The sequence below is a fragment of the Oncorhynchus mykiss genome, chromosome 10 (genome assembly GCF_013265735.2).
Source record: "Oncorhynchus mykiss isolate Arlee chromosome 10, USDA_OmykA_1.1, whole genome shotgun sequence".
Lineage (NCBI taxonomy): Eukaryota > Metazoa > Chordata > Actinopteri > Salmoniformes > Salmonidae > Oncorhynchus > Oncorhynchus mykiss.
In genome coordinates this window covers 86,216,326-86,236,007 of record NC_048574.1, presented here as the reverse complement: position 1 = coordinate 86,236,007, position 19,682 = coordinate 86,216,326, and the positions used below count along the sequence as shown (strand labels likewise).

The window sequence follows — 19,682 nt, the reverse complement described above, 5'->3', positions numbered from 1 at the left end:
CTGGCATGTACTGTCATGCTATGTCATGTCGCTTAATGCATGTACCGTCATGCTATGTCATGTCACTTAATGGCATGTACCGTCAAGCTATGTCATGTCACTTATTGGCATGTACAGTCATGCTATGTCATGTCACTTAGTGGCATGTTCTGGCATGTACCGTGATGCTATGTCATGTAATGTCACGTAATATAATGCTATGTCATGTAATGTCACATAATGCAATGCTATGTCATGTAATGTCACATAATGCAATGCTATGTCATGTAATGTCACATAATGTAATGCTATGTCATGTAATGTCACATGATATAATGCTATGTCATGTAATGTCACATAATGCTATGTCATGTAATGTCACGTAATGCTATGTGTTATTTGATGCGTCTGCCACCTACCGATCTCCACTCCCAGTCCTCCCATTCCACTGAGGAAGACAGACGACTGAGCCATCTGCTGCATAGCACTGTCCCCCAGGACATACCTCTGACGACTGGAGGGAGGGGGGAGGAGGGAGGGGGGAGGGAGGAGGGAGAGGGAAGAGAGAGGGAGGGAGGATGGGGGGTTAGGGAGGGAAGGAGAGAGAGGATGGGGGGTTAGGGAGAGAGGGAGGATGGGGGTTAGGGAGGGAGAGGGAAGAGAGAGGGAGGGAGGAGGGAGAGGGAAGAGAGAGGGAGGGAGGATGGGGGTTAGGGAGGGAAGGAGAGAGAGGATGGGGGGTTAGGGAGGGAGAGGGGAGAGAGGGAGGGAGGATGGGGGGTTAGGGAGAGAGAGGGAGGATGGGGGGTTAGGGAGGGAAGGAGAGAGAGGATGGGGGGTTAGGGAGGGAAGGAGAGAGAGGATGGGGGGTTAGGGAGGGAGAGGGAGGATGGGGGTTAGGGAGGGGGGGTGAGGGAGGATGGGGGTTAGGGAGAGGGAAGAGAGAGGGAGGGAGGATGGAGAGGAGAGAGAGGGAGGGAGGGTGGGGGTTAGGGAGGGGGGAGGAGGGAGAGGGAGGAGAGAGGGAGGGAGGATGGAGAGGAGAGAGAGGGAGGGAGGGAGGCAGGGAAGAGGGGGAGGCAGGGAGAGAGGGGGAGGGAGGCAGGGAAGAGGGGGGGCAGGGAAGAGGGGGGGGCAGGGAAGATGGGGGGCAGGGAAGAGGGGGGGCAGGGAAGAGGGGGGCGCAGGGAAGAGGGGGGGGGCAGGGAAGAGGGGGGGCAGGGAATAGGGGGGGGGCAGGGAAGAGGGGGGGCAGGGAAGAGGGGGGGGCAGGGAAGAGGGGGGGGCAGGGAAGAGGAGGGGGGGGCAGGGAAGAGGGGGGGGGGCAGGGAAGAGGGGAGGCAGGGAAGAGGGGGGGGCAGGGAAGAGGGGGGGCAGGGAGAGGGATTAGGGAGAGAGGGGGAGGGAGGCAGGGAAGAGGGGGGGCAGGGAAGAGGGGGGGGGGGCAGGGAAGAGGGGGGGGGGGCAGGGAAGAGGGGGGGGGGCAGGGAAGAGGGGGGGGGGCAGGGAAGAGGGGGGGGCAGGGAAGAGGGGGGGGGGGCAGGGAAGAGGGGGGGGGGCAGGGAAGAGGGGGGGGGGCAGGGAAGATCAAATGATGTTGTTGTGAGTCAGTCAGCACCTAGAACATGTTTTGTTAGAACTATTACTGGTATGTCATTGTACTTAAAATAGGTAGTACGGGATTTACCTGTACAGGGAGTCATCAATCTCCATGGAGTCAGCTGACATCTCGGGAGGGGAAAACTCACTGGTCCTAGAAGCACTGGATATTGAGAGAGAGAGAGAGATCATGGAGGAGAGAAGTCCTTCTGATGTCAGGGTTATATGAACTCTGTCCTGGCTCCCCCGGGCCCCCAGCACTACACAACTGATTCAAATAATCAATGCTTGATGAGGAGTTGGTTATTTAAAATCAGCTGTGTAGTGCCAGGGCTAAAACGTGCAACCAGGGGGGACCCAAGGACCCAGAGTTGGAACCCAGGACCCAGAGTGGGGCCTCAGGACCCAGAGTGGGCCCCCCCAGGACCCAGAGTGGGCCCCCAGGACCCAGAGTGGACCCCAGGACCCAGAGTGGACCCCCATGACCCAGAGTGGACCCAGAGTGGACCCCAGGACCCAGTTTGGGAAACCTTGGTCTACGCCACTGTTCTACACCTTAGTCCTGAGGACACAGGGGGGCCTACGTCCCAATTGTCTCTCCTTCCTCCCAAAATGTGCACTTGTACAATTCCCTTCACTGCTTTGGATGTAAACGACAGGAATAAGAGACTCCCTCTCTCCTCTAGAGGTCAACCTCTACTCTCCTCCACCAACCCACTCATTTCAGAGGAGTTTGTGGGACGTAGTGCACACTTTACAAATAAGGACGCATATAATTGGGACGCACCCATAGAATGGATGTGCAGGCTTTCATTCCAACCCAGTACTTAAGAGTCCTGATACAATGGACCAATTTGTTATCCATCCATTGAGTTGGTTTACCAGGTGTGTTAGTGCTGGGCTGTAAACAGAAGCCTACACACCCTGTGGGTGGGTCTCTGGGGACCAGGATTGTTATCCATCCATTGAGTTGGTTTACCAGGTGTGTTAGTGCTGGGCTGTAAACAGAAGCCTACACACCCTGTGGGTGGGTCTCTGGGGACCAGGATTGTTATCCATCCATTGAGTTGGTTTACCAGGTGTGTTAGTGCTGGGCTGTAAACAGAAGCCTATACACCCTGTGGGTGGGTCTCTGGGGACCAGGATTGTTATCCATCCATTGAGTTAGTTTATCAGGTGTGTTAGTGCTGGGCTGTAAACAGAAGCCTACACACCCTGTGGGTGGGTCTCTGGGGACCAGGATTGTTATCCATCCATTGAGTTAGTTTATCAGGTGTGTTAGTGCTGGGCTGTAAACAGAAGCCTACACACCCTGTGGGTGGGTCTCTGGGGACCAGGATTGTTATCCATCCATTGAGTTGGTTTACCAGGTGTGTTTAGTGCTGGGCTGTAAACAGAAGCCTACACACCCTGTGGGTGGGTCTCTGGGGACCAGGATTGTTATCCATCCATTGAGTTGGTTTACCAGGTGTGTTAGTGCTGGGCTGTAAACAGAAGCCTACACACCCTGTGGGTGGGTCTCTGGGGACCAGGATTGTTATCCATCCATTGAGTTAGTTTATCAGGTGTGTTAGTGCTGGGCTGTAAACAGAAGCCTACACACCCTGTGGGTGGGTCTCTGGGGACCAGGATTGTTATCCATACATTGAGTTAGTTTATCAGGTGTGTTAGTGCTGGGGGCTGTAAACAGAAGCCTATACACCCTGTGGGTGGGTCTCTGGGGACCAGGATTGTTATCCATCCATTGAGTTGGTTTACCAGGTGTGTTAGTGCTGGGGGCTGTAAACAGAAGCCTATACACCCTGTGGGTGGGTCTCTGGGGACCAATTTGTTATCCATCCATTGAGTTGGTTTACCAGGTGTGTTTAGTGCTGGGCTGTAAACAGAAGCCTACACACCCTGTGGGTGGGTCTCTGGGGACCAGGATTGTTATCCATCCATTGAGTTGGTTTACCAGGTGTGTTTAGTGCTGGGCTGTAAACAGAAGCCTATACACCCTGTGGGTGGGTCTCTGGGGACCAGGATTGTTATCCATCCATTGAGTTGGTTTACCAGGTGTGTTAGTGCTGGGCTGTAAACAGAAGCCTACACACCCTGTGGGTGGGTCTCTGGGGACCAGGATTGTTATCCATCCATTGAGTTAGTTTATCAGGTGTGTTAGTGCTGGGCTGTAAACAGAAGCCTACACACCCTGTGGGTGGGTCTCTGGGGACCAGGATTGTTATCCATCCATTGAGTTGGTTTACCAGGTGTGTTAGTGCTGGGGGCTGTAAACAGAAGCCTATACACCCTGTGGGTGGGTCTCTGGGGACCAGTGGGTGGGTCTCTGGGGACCAGTGGGTGGGTCTCTGGGAACCAGGCTGTCCTTACAGGTGAGATAAAAGAGGAGGTATACCTGTGTCACGTTATTCTAGAATACATTATTTTCGCTAGCTATGTCTGTGTAATATCTGATAACACGATGTTGTCACCCCGGGATATCCTGATGTGCAGCAATAGCTACAGAACAATCCACTCACTATATGATGATACTCAGCTGTCCAATGTCAAGGTACAATGGTTTTTCCGACTTAGCTAGCAACATCAAGCTTTCTGTTTAGTGAGCGAAAAGTATCTATCTAGCTACATCACCACACCAAATGAAGATGATAACTGAGTCAAGTTAGCTAGCTAAATAAACAGTATTGCTAACTAGCTAATGGGCTTACTAACTAGCTAATGGGCTTGCTAACTAGTTAATGGGCTTGCTAACTAGCTGATGGGCTTGCTACCTAGCTGATGGGCTTGCTACCTAGCTGATGGGCTTGCTACCTAGCTAATGGGCTTGCTACCTAGCTAATGGGCTTGCTAACTAGCTAATGGGCTAACTAGCTAATGGGCTAACTAGCTAATGGGCTAACTAGCTAATGGGCTTCCTAACTAGCTAATGGGCTTCCTAACTAGCTAATGGGCTTCCTACCTAACTAGCTAGCTTCCTGGTCCCAAAATCTGCAGTTAGCTACTAGTAGCTAGCTACAATAACGTGAGGACGTTATAAGAGTAGCAGTAACACTAGTAGTAGTACCATATTACATATTTTGAGGTTGACAACTTCTCAAAGCCTTGTCAATAGCGAACTTATGTGTTTATCTTGCTAGGAACGATGGCATAGACTTAGCATTGACTGCTTACTCAGAAGGGCGTTAGCTAGCACTAGCTAGATTTCTACATCTGCATTGCTTGCTGTTTTGGGGGGGGGGGGGTTCGGCTGGGTTTCTGTAAAAAACACTGTGTACATCGGCTGATGTAAAACAAAAAACTGAAGGCTTTATAAATACATTTTATTGATTGATTGATACTGCCTGATGCCGGGTCAGTGCAAAAAACCCTCCATAGACTTGAAAAGTCATGACTTATCAAGCACACATCTCCCTATGGTTGCAGATACGGGATGTCCATAATGGTATTTGTGAATGTTGCGAAAAATGCGCTTTAAAAATCGTCATTCAGAGACGAAATATCTTACCTGTCGGTGTACGATAGGTTCATTGAGTTGTTGTTACGAATGAAGGGTTGTGTTCAGCTAAAAAAATAACACATCAAACTGTTCCGGGTTACCCAGATCACATGACAAGGTTCACGTTTAAATTATATTTATTTGATAGATTATTAAAGAAATAATAAGATACAAAAAAACAACTGAAAAAAAAATGTTTTGGGATATCCAGACAAGTGATTTGTTCTTTCTCTCGGGAGTATTTGGCATTGCGGCCATTTTTTTTAAACCAGATTCCATATTAAGTGTAGGCATCATAGTGCATAGTATCATGGGTCCTATTGAAAACCTGCAAGACACCAGTTGACATTTCAGAAGAAAACAGAGACACTGTTCAAACAGCCAAAGTTCATCTGCCCAGTGAAACATTTACAACTCAGACTCTCTAACTAATAGGGGTGAGGGAGAAGGGGGGGTGAGGGAGAAGGGGGGGTGAGGGAGGAGGGGGGGTGAGGGAGGAGAGGGGGGGGTGAGGGAGAAGGGGGGGTGAGGGAGAAGGGGGGGTGAGGGAGGAGGGGGGGTGAGGGAGGAGGGGGGGGTGAGTGGAGAGAGGGTAAGGGGGTGAGGAGGTTAGGGGAGAGGGGGTGAGGATGAGAGGGGGTCCGGGTCTAAGGGTCCTGTACTCTTGGCCCTTGGACCCTTAGAACCTAGAGTTAGTCATGGTCAGGTCCCATGGTCAGGAAAAACCCAACGAGGACGTCACTCATTTTAGTAATTTATCCTACTGTAGTCCTAATCCTAATGTTGGGAGACTGTAACAATAGATAACAGATAGACAATATACCTGATGTTGTTAGTTAGTTAGACTGTAACAATAGATAACAGATAGACAGTAGACCTGATGTTGGGAGAATATAACAATAGATAACAGACAGTAGACCTGATGTTGGGAGAATATAACAATAGAAAACAGACAGGAGACCTGATGTTGTTAGTTAAACTGTAACAATAGATAACATATAGACAGTAGACCTGATGTTGTTAGACTGTAACAATAGATAACAGATAGATAGTAGACCTGGTGTTGTTAGTTAGACTGTAACAATAGATAACAGATAGACAGTAGACCTGATGTTGTTAGTTAGACTGTAACAATAGATAACAGATAGATAGTAGACCTGATGTTAGTTAGACTATAACAATAGATAACAGATAGATAGTAGACCTGGTGTTGTTAGTTAGACTGTAACAACAGATAACAGATAGATAGTAGACCTGACGTTAGTTAAGACTGTAACAATAGATAACAGATAGATAGTAGACCTGACGTTAGTTAAGACTGTAACAATAGATAACAGATAGACAGTAGACCTGATGTTGTTAGTTAGACTGTAACAATAGATAACAGATAGACAATAGACCTGATGTTGTTAGTTAGACTGTAACAATAGATAACAGATAGATAGTAGACCCAGATAACAGATAGACAGTAGACCTGATGTTGTTAGTTAGACTGTAACAATAGATAACAGATAGACAGTAGACCTGATGTTAGTTAGACTATAACAATAGATAACAGATAGATAGTAGACCTGATGTTAGTTAGACTGTAACAATAGATAACAGATAGATAGTAGACCCAGATAACAGATAGACAGTAGACCTGATGTTGTTAGTTAGACTGTAACAATAGATAACAGATAGACAGTAGACCTGATGTTGTTAGTTAGACTGTAACAATAGATAACAGATAGATAGTAGACCTGATGTTAGTTAGACTATAACAATAGATAACAGATAGATAGTAGACCTGGTGTTGTTAGTTAGACTGTAACAATAGATAACAGATAGATAGTAGACCTGATGTTAGTTAGACTATAACAATAGATAACAGATAGATAGTAGACCTGGTGTTGTTAGTTAGACTGTAACAACAGATAACAGATAGATAGTAGACCTGACGTTAGTTAAGACTGTAACAATAGATAACAGATAGATAGTAGACCTGATGTTAGTTAAGACTGTAACAATAGATAACAGATAGATAGTAGACCTGACGTTAGTTAAGACTGTAACAATAGATAACAGATAGACAGTAGACCTGATGTTGTTAGTTAGACTGTAACAATAGATAACAGATAGACAATAGACCTGATGTTGTTAGTTAGACTGTAACAATAGATAACAGATAGATAGTAGACCCAGATAACAGATAGACAGTAGACCTGATGTTGTTAGTTAGACTGTAACAATAGATAACAGATAGACAGTAGACCTGATGTTAGTTAGACTATAACAATAGATAACAGATAGATAGTAGACCTGATGTTAGTTAGACTGTAACAATAGATAACAGATAGATAGTAGACCCAGATAACAGATAGACAGTAGACCTGATGTTGTTAGTTAGACTGTAACAATAGATAACAGATAGACAGTAGACCTGATGTTAGTTAGACTGTAACAATAGATAACAGATAGATAGTAGACCTGATGTTGTTAGTTAGACTGTAACAATAGATAACAGATAGATAGTAGACCTGATGTTAGTTAGACTGTAACAATAGATAACAGATAGATAGTAGATCTATATAGAGCTGACTGGATCATGTCATGTGGTCCATATTAGTTAACAGTGGATCACAGGTCATCATGGCTGAGCCTCATAGCCTGTTTCACACAACTGTCTGGTTAGTGGTTACTTACATAGCTACATGTACAACAGGATCAAACTCCGTGTGTGTGTGTGTGTGTGTGTGTGTGAAGCCAGCAATCTCTGTCAACCATCCCTCCCTTCATATTGGCCGAACGGCAACCCCCTACGGTACCTCCCCTCTGAACTCCTGCCAAAAACAACACACACATACGACACACACCAGAAAAGGTGCTCAGGTTGCAAAGTCCCTGTTTTTAACAGATTTAAATTAAATTACATTTCTCTCTCTAAAGTTCCAGACCTCCTCTCCTCGACGATGTGGTGCGGTCGCGTGGCTCTGCGCGTGGCTCTCCAGCGGATCGCCGTTGTGCCGTTAAACTCATTAAGTATTACCGGGGGTTTACCGGGCGCCGTGCAGAGAGAGATGTCGTCTCTACCGCGGGTCTACATCACGCGACAGATCCCGCCGGAGGGGCTGAAGATTCTCAGCGAGTCTGGACAGTGAGTGAGATCACACTTTTCTCTTGTTGCCGTTCTGGTTCTGTATGTATGCCTACTTTTTAATAGAATTATATTATTTAAATATAATTATTTGTTGCTTTTAATTGCATGTTATGTAGGCTTTAGGTTTTGGATCGTGTCTTTAATTTAACTTAATGTCCTTTAGTCATTCGTGGAGGCTAACCTATCAAGTTGTCATTCATTCTAACGGAACGTTCTGAAATGTTGTCGTGTGAGGTTCATCATTGACTTCTGGGTAAACAGAACTGACAGTGTTTGCCCTGACCAGACCAGACAGATAAGAAGTCTCTCTCAATTCAATTTGCATACTGCCAAAGCTTACTTTGGCAAAGGAATGACTCATTAACAACAGGCCTATCTATAAATACATCATAACGCAATTAATAACAATAAATATTATCACAAACAGGACTCTCTCCCTCTCTATTCCCCCCCTCAGACTCATAACACTGTTTAATACACTCATTCAGTCTCTCTCTGACTCCTAACACTGTTCCAGTCTCTCTCTGATTCATAACACTGTTCCAGTCTCTCTCTGACTCATAACACTGTTCCAGTCTCTCTCTATCAGGTTCATTACCATTAATTAGCTTTCACAGAGGTACTCATTCCAGATCATGGATTCCATTAAAGAAGCAAAAAAGAAAGTGAGAAAGAAAGATAGGGAGAGAGAAAGACAGACAGACAGACAGACAGACAGAGACAGACAGAGACAGACAGACAGACAGACATTTGTAAAGAATCTGAAACAGGTCTTTCATTTTGAAATCCTACATTACCCAGAGTGCAGTTTGATCTGTGGGACTCAGATGACGTCCCCGTGCCCCGGAAGGAGTTGCTCCAGAAGGTCAAAGGTGTCGATGCGCTGGTCTGCGTGCTCACGGAGAAGATCGACGCCGAGCTATTGGACGCTGCAGGTCAGGTGACTGTCCATAATCTCTAACGCCATTGGCTCATCTCTGACAGGAACACTGGGAGAACTTGACTTTTTGTTGTGTGTTTGTGTGTGCGTGTGTGTGTCTCTCTCTCTGTCTGTGTGTGTGTGTGTGTGTGTGTGTGTGTGTGTGTCTCTCTCTCTCTCGCTCTCTCTCTCTGTGTGTGTGTGTGTTTGTGTGTGTGTGTCTCTCTCTCTCTCGCTCTCTCTCTCTCTCTGTGTGTGTGTTTGCGCGTGTCTCTCTCTCTCTGTGTGTGTGTGTGTGTGTGTCCTGCAGGTCCTAACCTTAAGGTCCTGAGCACCATGTCAGTGGGTTTTGACCACCTCTCCCTAGAGGAACTAAAGAAAAGGTCAGTGACCTCTGACCTCTAACCTCCGTTGTTGGTCACATCACAGACAGACATACAACTGAGTATAACAAAACATTAAGAACACCTTCCTAATATTGAGTTGCAGCCCCCAACCCCATTTCTGTCCTCAGAACAACCTCAATTCATCAGGACATGGACTCTACAAGGTGTTGAAAGCCTTCAATGCTTCCCACAGTTGTGCCTCGTAATTTAAAAACATTTTTATTTATTTATTTTACCCCGTTTTCTCCCCAATTTCGTGGTATCCAATTGTTTTTAGGAAACACCATGCACCTGGCAACCTTGGTTAGCGCGCACTGCGCCCAGCACGCCAAAGGAGTCGCTGGTGCGCGATGAGACAAGGATATCCCTACCGGCCAAACCCTCCCCTAACCCAGACGACGCTGGGCCAAATGTGCGTCGCCCCACGGACCTCCCGGTCGCGGCCGGTTGCGACAGAGCCTGGGCTCGAACCAGGGTCTCTGGTGGCACAGCTGGCACTGCAGTACAGCCCGCAGTACAGCCCGGGTGGACCATTTTTGATACACACAGGAAACTGTTGAGTGTGGAAAACCCAGCAGCTTTGCAGTTCTTGACACAAATCGGTGCCACTGGCACCTACTAACATATCCATTCAAAGGCACTTAAATATTTTGTCTTGTCCATTCACCCACTGAATTACACACAATCCATGTCTCAGTTGTCTCAAGGCTTTAAAAGTCATTTTCTAACCTGTCTGCTTCCCTTCATCTACACTGATTGAAGTGGATTTAACAGGTGACATCAATAAGGGATCATGGACTTCACCTGGATTCACCTGGTCAGTCTTATGTCATGGAAAGAGCAGGTGTTCCTAATGATTTGTCTGCTCAGCATATATATGAGACAGACAGAGGAGAGAGTGAGATAGAGAGAGAGAGAGAGACAGTGTTCCTAATGATTTGTCCACTCAGCATATATATGAGAGCGACAGAGGAGAGAGTGAGATAGAGAGAGAGAGAGAGACAGTGTTCCTAATGATTTGTCCACTCAGCATATATATGAGAGCGACAGAGGAGAGAGTGAGATAGAGAGAGAGAGAGAGACAGTGTTCCTAATGATTTGTCTGCTCAGCATATATATGAGACAGACAGAGGAGAGAGTGAGATAGAGAGAGAGAGAGAGACAGTGTTCCTAATGATTTGTCCACTCAGCATATATATGAGACAGACAGAGGAGAGAGTGAGATAGAGAGAGAGACAGTGTTCCTAATCTTGTGTAGATTACTGTCCATGTAAAAGTATACTTCTTGAACTATGTCTGTGTGTGTGTGTGTGTGTGTCTCTGTGTGTGTGTGTGTGTGTGTCTGTGTGTGTGTGTCTGTCTCTGTGTGTGTGTGTGTGTGTGTGTGTGTCTGTCTCTGCGTGTGGGTGTGTGTGTGTGTGTCTGTCTCTGTGTGTGTGTGTGTGTGTGTGTGTCTGTCTCTGCGTGTGTGTGTGTGTCTGTCTCTGTGTGTGTGTGTGTGTGTGTGTGTCTGACTCTCTTCTGTCTCTCTTCTGTGTGTGTGTGTGTGTGTGTGTGTGTGTGTGTGTGTGTGTGTGTGTGTATCAGGGGGATCCGTGTGGGTTACACCCCAGATGTGTTAACAGATTCTGTAGCTGAATTGACTGTCGCTCTGCTGCTGACCACGTCCAGGAGACTGATAGAGGCTACGCATGAAGCCAAGACGTAGGAACACACACACACACACACACACACACACACACACACACACACACACGCAGAGACAGACCTTCTCTCTGTGTGTCCCTGTCCAGTGGTGGATGGGGAACATGGAGGACTCTGTGGCTGTGTGGATATGAGCTGGCTAACAGCACCGTGGGAATCCTGGGACTGGGCAGGATCGGTGAGTAACACACACACACACACACACACGCACACGCACACACACTATGGTCAGTGAAAAAACCCTCAACTATCAAGGGAAATGAACAGCACAACCTCATGACTTGTGTGTTTGTGTGTGTGTGTGTGTGTGTGTGTGTGACAGGTGTGGCTATCGCTGAGCGTCTGAAGCCGTTCAAGGTTAAGAAGTTCATCTACACGGACGTGGCTCCCCGACCAGAGCTGGCCAGTTTGATCGACGCAGAATATGGTACAGAGCGCTGAGATATGTATGGTTTAGTGGGGAATATGGTACCACTGAGATATGGTGTAATGGGGAATATGGTACCACTGAGATATGGTTTAATGGTGAATATGGTACAACTGAGATATGGTGTTAATGGGGAATATGGTGCCACTGAGATATGGGGAATATGGTACCACTGAGACATGGGGAATATGGTACCACTGAGATATGGTGTTCATGGGGAATATGGTACCACTGAGATATGGGGAATATGGTACCACTGAGATATGGTGTTCATGGGGAATATGGTACCACTGAGATATGGGGAATATGGTACCACTGAGATATGGTTTAATGGGGAATATGGTACCACTGAGATATGGTGTAATGGGGAATATGGTACCACTGAGATATGGTGTAATGGGGAATATGGTACCACTGAGATATGGGGAATATGGTACCACTGAGATATGGTGTAATGGGGAATATGGTACAACTGAGATATGGTGTAATGGGGAATATGGTACCACTGAGATATGGTGTAATGGGGAATATGGTACCACTGAGATATGGGGAATACGGTACCACTGAGATATGGTTTAATGGGGAATATGGTACCACTGAGATATGGTGTAATGGGGAATATGGTACCACTGAGATATGGTGTTAATGGGGAATATAGTACCACTGAGATATGGTTTAATGGAGAATATGGTACCACTGAGATATGGTTTAATGGGGAATATGGTACCACTGAGATATGGTGTTAATGGGGAATATAGTACCACTGAGATATGGTTTATTGGGGAATATGGTACCACTGAGATATGAATATACAAAATAAAACACTTTTAAAAACATATTAAATCAACAATAGTTGGTAAGTGTGTCATTTCTGATGTCATTCTGGGTATGTGTTGTGTTGAGAGATCCTAGACTTGATGCTGAATGTTATGGATGGTCATTGGCCAGTCAGTCTGACTTTCTGACAGTATGTTGTCCTCTCTCCCTCTAGTCTCTATGGATGAGTTGTCCAGCCAGTCTGACTTCCTGACAGTATGTTGTCCACTCTCCCTCTAGTCTCTATGGATGAGCTGGCCAGTCAGTCTGACTTCCTGACTGTGTGTTGTGCTCTGACACCAGAGACTAAAGACATCTGTAACAAGGACCTGTTCTCCAAAATGAAGAATACCTCCATCTTCATCAACACCAGCAGGTGACCAAGCACACACACACACACACACACACAGTAACACAAGGTAACACACGGTAACCGACGGTAACACACAGTAATACACGGTAACTCCTGTGTGTGGTAGAGGAGGGATGGTAGACAGTAACATGATGATGGCTGTGTGTGTGGTAGAGGAGGGGTGGTAGACAGTAACATGAGGATGGCTGTGTGTGGTAGAGGAGGGGTGGTAGACAGTAACATTATGATGGCTGTGTGGTAGAGGAGGGGTGGTAGAGAGTAACATGATAATGGCTGTGTGTGGTAGACAGTAACATGGTGATGGCTGTGTGTGGTAGAGGAGGGGTGGTAGACAGTAACATGATGATGGCTGTGTGTGGTAGAGGAGGGGTGGTAGACAGTAACATGATGATGGCTGTGTGTGGTAGAGGAGGGGTGGTAGACATGATGATAGCTGTGTGTGTGGTAGAGGAGGGGTGGTAGACATTAACATGATGATGGCTGTGTGTGGTAGACAGTAACATGATGATGGCTGTGTGTGGTAGAGGAGGGGTGGTTGACAGTAACATTATGATGGCTGTGTGTGGTAGAGGAGGGGTGGTAGACATGATGATAGCTGTGTGTGTGGTAGAGGAGGGGTGGTAGACATGATGATAGCTGTGTGTGTGGTAGAGGAGGGGTGGTAGACATGATGATAGCTGTGTGTGTGGTAGAGGAGGGGTGGTAGACAGTAACATGGTGATGGCTGTGTGTGGTAGACAGTAACATGATGGCTGTGTGTGGTAGAGGAGGGGTGATAGACAGTAACATGTTGATGGCTGTGTGTGGTAGACAGTAACATGATGATGGCTGTGTGTGGTAGAGGAGGGGTGGTAGACAGTAACATGATGGCTGTGTGTGGTAGAGGAGGGGTGGTAGACATGATGATGGCTGTGTGTGGTAGAGGAGGGGTGGTAGACAGTAACATGGTGATGGCTGTGTGTGGTAGAGGAGGGGTGGTAGACATGATGATGGCTGTGTGTGGTAGAGAGTAACATGGTGATGGCTGTGTGTGGTAGAGGAGGGGTGGTAGACAGTAACATGATGATGGCTGTGTGTGGTAGAGGAGGGGTGGTAGACAGTAACATGGTGATGGCTGTGTGTGGTAGAGGAGGGGTGGTAGACAGTAACATGGTGATGGCTGTGTGTGGTAGAGGTGGAGTGGTAGACAGTAACATGGTGATGGCTGTGTGTGGTAGACAGTAACATGGTGATGGCTGTGTGTGGTAGACAGTAACATGGTGATGGCTGTGTGTGTGGTAGAGGAGGGGTGGTAGACAGTAACATGATGATGGCTGTGTGTGGTAGAGGTGGAGTGGTAGACAGTAACATGGTGATGGCTGTGTGTGGTAGACAGTAACATGGTGATGGCTGTGTGTGGTAGACAGTAACATGGTGATGGCTGTGTGTGTGGTAGAGGAGGGGTGGTAGACAGTAACATGATGATGGCTGTGTGTGGTAGAGGAGGGGTGGTAGACAGTAACATGGTGATGGCTGTGTGTGGTAGACAGTAACATGATGATGGCTGTGTGTGGTAGACAGTAACATGGTGATGCTGTGTGTGGTAGAGGTGGGGTGGTAGACAGTAACATGGTGATGGCTGTGTGTGGTAGACAGTAACATGATGATGGCTGTGTGTGGTAGACAGTAACATGATGGCTGTGTGTGGTAGAGGAGGGGTGGTAGACAGTAACATGCTGATGGCTGTGTGTGGTAGACAGTAACATTGTGATGCTGTGTGTGGTAGAGGAGGGGTGGTAGACAGTAACATGATGATGGCTGTGTGTGGTAGAGGAGGGGTGGTAGACAGTAACATGCTGATGGCTGTGTGTGGTAGACAGTAACATGGTGATGCTGTGTGTGGTAGACAGTATCATGGTGATGGCTGTGTGTGTGGTAGACAGTAACATGGTGATGGCTGTGTGTGGTAGAGGAGGGGTGGTAGACAGTAACATGATGATGGCTGTGTGTGGTAGAGGAGGGGTGGTAGACAGTAACATGATGGCTGTGTGTGGTAGAGGAGGGGTGGTAGACAGTAACATGATGGCTGTGTGTGGTAGACAGTAACATGATGGCTGTGTGTGGTAGAGGAGGGGTGGTAGACAGTAACATGATGGCTGTGTGTGGTAGAGGAGGGATGGTCGACAGTAACATGATGGCTGTGTGTGGTAGACAGTAACATGATGGCTGTGTGTGGTAGACAGTAACATGATGGCTGTGTGTGGTAGACAGTAACATGGTGATGGCTGTGTGTGGTAGAGGAGGGGTGGTAGACAGTAACATGATGGCTGTGTGTGGTAGAGGAGGGGTGGTAGACAGTAACATGATGGCTGTGTGTGGTAGACAGTAACATGATGGCTGTGTGTGGTAGACAGTAACATGATGGCTGTGTGTGGTAGACAGTAACATGATGATGGCTGTGTGTGGTAGACAGTAACATGGTGATGGCTGTGTGTGGTAGAGGAGGGGTGGTAGACAGTAACATGGTGATGGCTGTGTGTGGTAGAGGAGGGATGGTCGACAGTAACATGATGGCTGTGTGTGGTAGACAGTAACATGATGGCTGTGTGTGGTAGACAGTAACATGATGGCTGTGTGTGGTAGACAGTAACACGATGGCTGTGTGTGGTAGACAGTAACATGGTGATGGCTGTGTGTGATAGAGGAGGGGTGGTAGACCAGGAGGATCTGTATGAAGCCCTGTCCAGCGGTCAGATAGCAGGAGCTGGACTCGACGTCACCGTCCCTGAACCCCTGCCCACCAGCCACCCGCTCTTCACCCTTAACAACTGTGGTGAGTATAAACACGGGGTGTGATTGGTTCAGAGTCTCCACCAAGTTCACCCTGCTATTTCCTGTTTCATTTATTACTGTTGTCAGTCCTGTACTGCCTGTTTATTACTGTTGTCAGTCCTGTACTGCCTGTTTATTACTGTTGTCAGTCCTGTACTGCCTGTTTCATTTATTACTGTTGTCAGTCCTGTACTGCCTGTTTACTACTGTTGTCAGTCCTGTACTGCCTGTTTAATACTGTTGTCAGTCCTGTACTGCCTGTTTCATTTATTACTGTTGTCAGTCCTGTACTGCCTGTTTACTACTGTTGTCAGTCCTGTACTGCCTGTTTAATACTGTTGTCAGTCCTGTACTGCCTGTTTATTACTGTTGTCAGTCCTGTACTGCCTGTTTCATTTATTACTGTTGTCAGTCCTGTACTGCCTGTTTAATACTGTTGTCAGTCCTGTACTGCCTGTTTACTACTGTTGTCAGTCCTGTACTGCCTGTTTATTACTGTTGTCAGTCCTGTACTGCCTGTTTCAGTTATTACTGTTGTCAGTGCTGTACTGCCTGTTTATTACTGTTGTCAGTCCTGTACTGCCTGTTTACTACTGTTGTCAGTCCTGTACTGCCTGTTTATTACTGTTGTCAGTCCTGTACTGCTTGTTTACTACTGTTGTCAGTCCTGTACTGCCTGTTTATTACTGTTGTCAGTCCTGTACTGCCTGTTTATTACTGTTGTCAGTCCTGTACTGCCTGTTTATTACTGTTGTCAGTCCTGTACTGCCTGTTTAATACTGTTGTCTGTCCTGTACTGCCTGTTTAATTTATTACTGTTGTCAGTCCTGTACTGCCTGTTTATTACTCTTGTCAGTCCTGTACTGCCTGTTTATTACTGTTGTCAGTCCTGTACTGCCTGTTTATCACTGTTGTCAGTCCTGTACTGCCTGTTTAATACTGTTGTCAGTCCTGTACTGCCTGTTTACTACTGTTGTCAGTCCTGTACTGCCTGTTTCATTTATTACTGTTGTCAGTCCTGTACTGCCTGTTTACTACTGTTGTCAGTCCTGTACTGCCTGTTTACTACTGTTGTCAGTCCTGTACTGCCTGTTTATTACTGTTGTCAGTCCTGTACTGCCTGTTTATTACTGTTGTCAGTCCTGTACTGCCTGTTTATTACTGTTGTCAGTCATGTAATGCCTGTTTCAGTTATTACTGTTGTCAGTCCTGTACTGCCTGTTTCAGTTATTACTGTTGTCAGTGCTGTACTGCCTGTTTATTACTGTTGTCAGTCCTGTACTGCCTGTTTATTACTGTTGTCAGTCATGTACTGCCTGTTTCAGTTATTACTGTTGTCAGTGCTGTCTGTACTGCCTGTTTATTACTGTTGTCAGTCCTGTACTGCCTGTTTATTACTGTTGTCAGTCCTGCACTGCCTGTTTATTACTGTTGTCAGTCCTGTACTGCCTGTTTAATACTGTTGTCTGTCCTGTACTGCCTGTTTCATTTATTACTGTTGTCAGTCCTGTACTGCCTGTTTATTACTGTTGTCAGTCCTGTACTGCCTGTTTATTACTGTTGTCAGTCCTGTACTGCCTGTTTCATTTATTACTGTTGTCAGTCCTGTACTGCCTGTTTCATTTACTACTGTTGTCAGTCCTGTAATGCCTGTTTATTACTGTTGTCAGTCCTGTACTGCCTGTTTCATTTATTATTGTTGTCAGTCCTGTACTGCCTGTTTATTACTGTTGTCAGTCCTCTACTGCCTGTTTATCACTGTTGTCAGTCCTGTACTGCCTGTTTATCACTGTTGTCAGTCCTGTACTGCCTGTTTAATACTGTTGTCAGTCCTGCACTGCCTGTTTATTACTGTTGTCAGTCCTGTACTGCCTGTTTCATTTATTACTGTTGTCAGTCCTGTACTGCCTGTTTAATACTGTTGTCAGTCCTGTACTGCCTGTTTACTACTGTTGTCAGTCCTGTACTGCCTGTTTATTACTGTTGTCAGTCCTGTACTGCCTGTTTATTACTGTTGTCAGTCCTGTACTGCCTGTTTACTACTGTTGTCAGTCCTGTACTGCCTGTTTATTACTGTTGTCAGTCCTGTACTGCCTGTTTCAGTTATTACTGTTGTCAGTGCTGTACTGCCTGTTTATTACTGTTGTCAGTCCTGTACTGCCTGTTTCATTTATTACTGTTGTCAGTCCTGTACTGCCTGTTTACTACTGTTGTCAGTCCTGTACTGCCTGTTTAATACTGTTGTCAGTCCTGTACTGCCTGTTTCATGTATTACTGTTGTCAGTCCTGTACTGCCTGTTTCATTTATTACTGTTGTCAGTCCTGTACTGCCTGTTTATTACTGTTGTCAGTCCTGTACTGCCTGTTTATTACTGTTGTCAGTCCTGTACTGCCTGTTTATTACTGTTGTCAGTCCTGTACTGCCTGTTTATTACTGTTGTCAGTCATGTACTGCCTGTTTATTACTGTTGTCAGTCCTGTACTGCCTGTTTCGTGCTCCTCACTCCCTCCCTCTCTCATCTCTCTCTCTCTCCAGTGATCCTCCCTCTCATCTCTCTCTCTCCAGTGATCCTCCCTCATCTCTCTCTCTCCAGTGATCCTCCCTCTCACCCTCCCTCTCATCTCTATTTCTCCAGTGATCCTCTCATCTCTCTCTCTCTCCAGTGATCCTCTCATCTCTCTCTCTCTAGTGATCCTCCCTCATCTCTCTCTCTCCAGTGATCCTCTCATCTCTCTCTCTCCAGTGATCCTCCCTCTCATCTCTCTCTCTCTCCAGTGATCCTCTCATCTCTCTCTCTCCAGTGATCCTCTCATCTCTCTCTCTCCAGTGATCCTCCCTCTCATCCCTCTCTCTCTCCAGTGATCCTCTCATCTCTCTCTCTCCAGTGATCCTCTCATCTCTCTCTCTCCAGTGATCCTCCCTCTCATCTCTCTCTCTCTCCAGTGATCCTCTCATCTCTCTCTCCAGTGATCCTCTCATCTCTCTCTCTCCAGTGATCCTCTCATCTCTCCCTCTCCAGTGATCCTCCCTCTCATCTCTCTCTCTCCAGTGATCCTCTCATCTCTCTCTCTCCAGTGATCCTCTCATCTCTCTCTCCAGTGATCCTCTCATCTCTCTCTCTCTCCAGTGATCCTCCCTCATCTCTCTCTCTCCAGTGATCCTCCCTCTCATCTCTCTCTCTCTCCAGTGATCCTCCCCCACATTGCCAGTGCGTCCTACTCCACGCGTAATGCCATGTCAGCTCTGGCAGCCAACAACCTGCTACTGGGCCTGAAGGGACAGCCAATGATCAAAGAGCTCAAGCTGTAGCTGCCAATCACCTGCTTTCGGGAAACACCAGAGAAGAACCAATCACCTGCTTTCGGGAAACACCAGAGAAGAACCAATCACCTGCTTTCAGAAACACCAGAGAAGAACCAATCACCTGCTTTCAGAAACACCAGAGAAGAACCAATCACCTGCTTTCAGAAACACCAGAGAAGAACCAATCACCTGCTTTCAGAAACACCAGAGAAGAACCAATCACCTGCTTTCAGAAACACCAGAGAAGAACCAATCACCTGCTTTCAGAAACACCAGAGAAGAACCAATCACCTGCTTTCGGGAAACACCAGAGAAGAACCAATCACCTGCTTTCGGGAAACACCAGAGAAGAACCAATCACCTGCTTTCGGGAAACACCAGAGAAGAACCAATCACTTGCTTTCAGAAACACCAGAGAAGAACCAATCACCTGCTTTCAGAAACACCAGAGAAGAACCAATCACCTGCTTTCGGGAAACACCAGAGAAGAACCAATCACCTGCTTTCAGAAACACCAGAGAAGAACCAATCACCTGCTTTCAGAAACACCAGAGAAGAACCAATCACCTGCTTTCGGGAAAACACCAGAGAAGAACCAATCACCTGCTTTCGGGAAACACCAGAGAAGAACCAATCACCTGCTTTCGGGAAACACCAGAGAAGAACCAATCACCTGCTTTCGGGAAAACACCAGAGAAGAACCAATCACCTGCTTTCAGAAACACCAGA

The 19,682-nt window shown here is 46.7% G+C and overlaps 2 protein-coding genes across 3 annotated transcripts in view; one reads left to right on the top strand and one right to left on the bottom strand.

Moving 5' to 3' along the window:
- LOC110514691 (ubiquitin-like modifier-activating enzyme 6) overlaps window positions 1-5,228 on the bottom strand; it is a 54,869-nt gene extending 49,641 nt beyond the window's left edge. Inside the window, exons 1-3 of the mRNA XM_036934367.1 lie at window positions 5,084-5,228; window positions 1,667-1,741; window positions 399-493 (exon numbers count right to left, since the gene is read on the bottom strand). Of these exons, the coding sequence (XP_036790262.1) occupies window positions 399-493; window positions 1,667-1,741; window positions 5,084-5,106 (193 nt within the window). The 5' untranslated portion in view covers window positions 5,107-5,228. The remainder of the gene's footprint in view (window positions 1-398; window positions 494-1,666; window positions 1,742-5,083) is intronic.
- A 2,660-nt stretch (window positions 5,229-7,888) lies between these two features.
- LOC110517888 (glyoxylate reductase/hydroxypyruvate reductase) lies at window positions 7,889-19,430 on the top strand. Of its 2 annotated transcripts, XM_036934365.1 has the most exons (9): window positions 7,889-8,210; window positions 9,015-9,148; window positions 9,443-9,515; window positions 11,106-11,222; window positions 11,312-11,400; window positions 11,545-11,649; window positions 12,706-12,841; window positions 15,520-15,650; window positions 18,838-19,430. In XM_036934365.1, the coding sequence occupies exons 1-9, from the start codon at window positions 8,026-8,028 to the stop codon at window positions 18,957-18,959; spliced, it is 1,092 nt and encodes a 363-aa protein (XP_036790260.1). In that variant the 5' UTR covers window positions 7,889-8,025; the 3' UTR covers window positions 18,960-19,430. The 2 variants fall into 2 exon arrangements, with proteins under 2 accessions (XP_036790260.1, XP_036790261.1); XM_036934366.1 differs by lacking the exon at window positions 11,106-11,222.
- The last annotated feature ends 252 nt before the right edge of the window (window positions 19,431-19,682 follow it).

What these genes read in the sequence shown, in the direction of transcription:
- LOC110517888 (XM_036934365.1), top strand. Translation starts at nt 8,026, where the DNA reads ATGTGGTGCGGTCGCGTGGCTCTGCGCGTGGCTCTCCAGCGGATCGCC. An exon ending in GCTACGCATGAAGCCAAGAC is followed by an intron (nt 11,223 to 11,311) that starts GTAGGAACACAC and finishes GTCCCTGTCCAG; the next exon opens with TGGTGGATGGGGAACATGGA. An exon ending in TTTGATCGACGCAGAATATG is followed by an intron (nt 11,650 to 12,705) that starts GTACAGAGCGCT and finishes CTCTCCCTCTAG; the next exon opens with TCTCTATGGATGAGCTGGCC.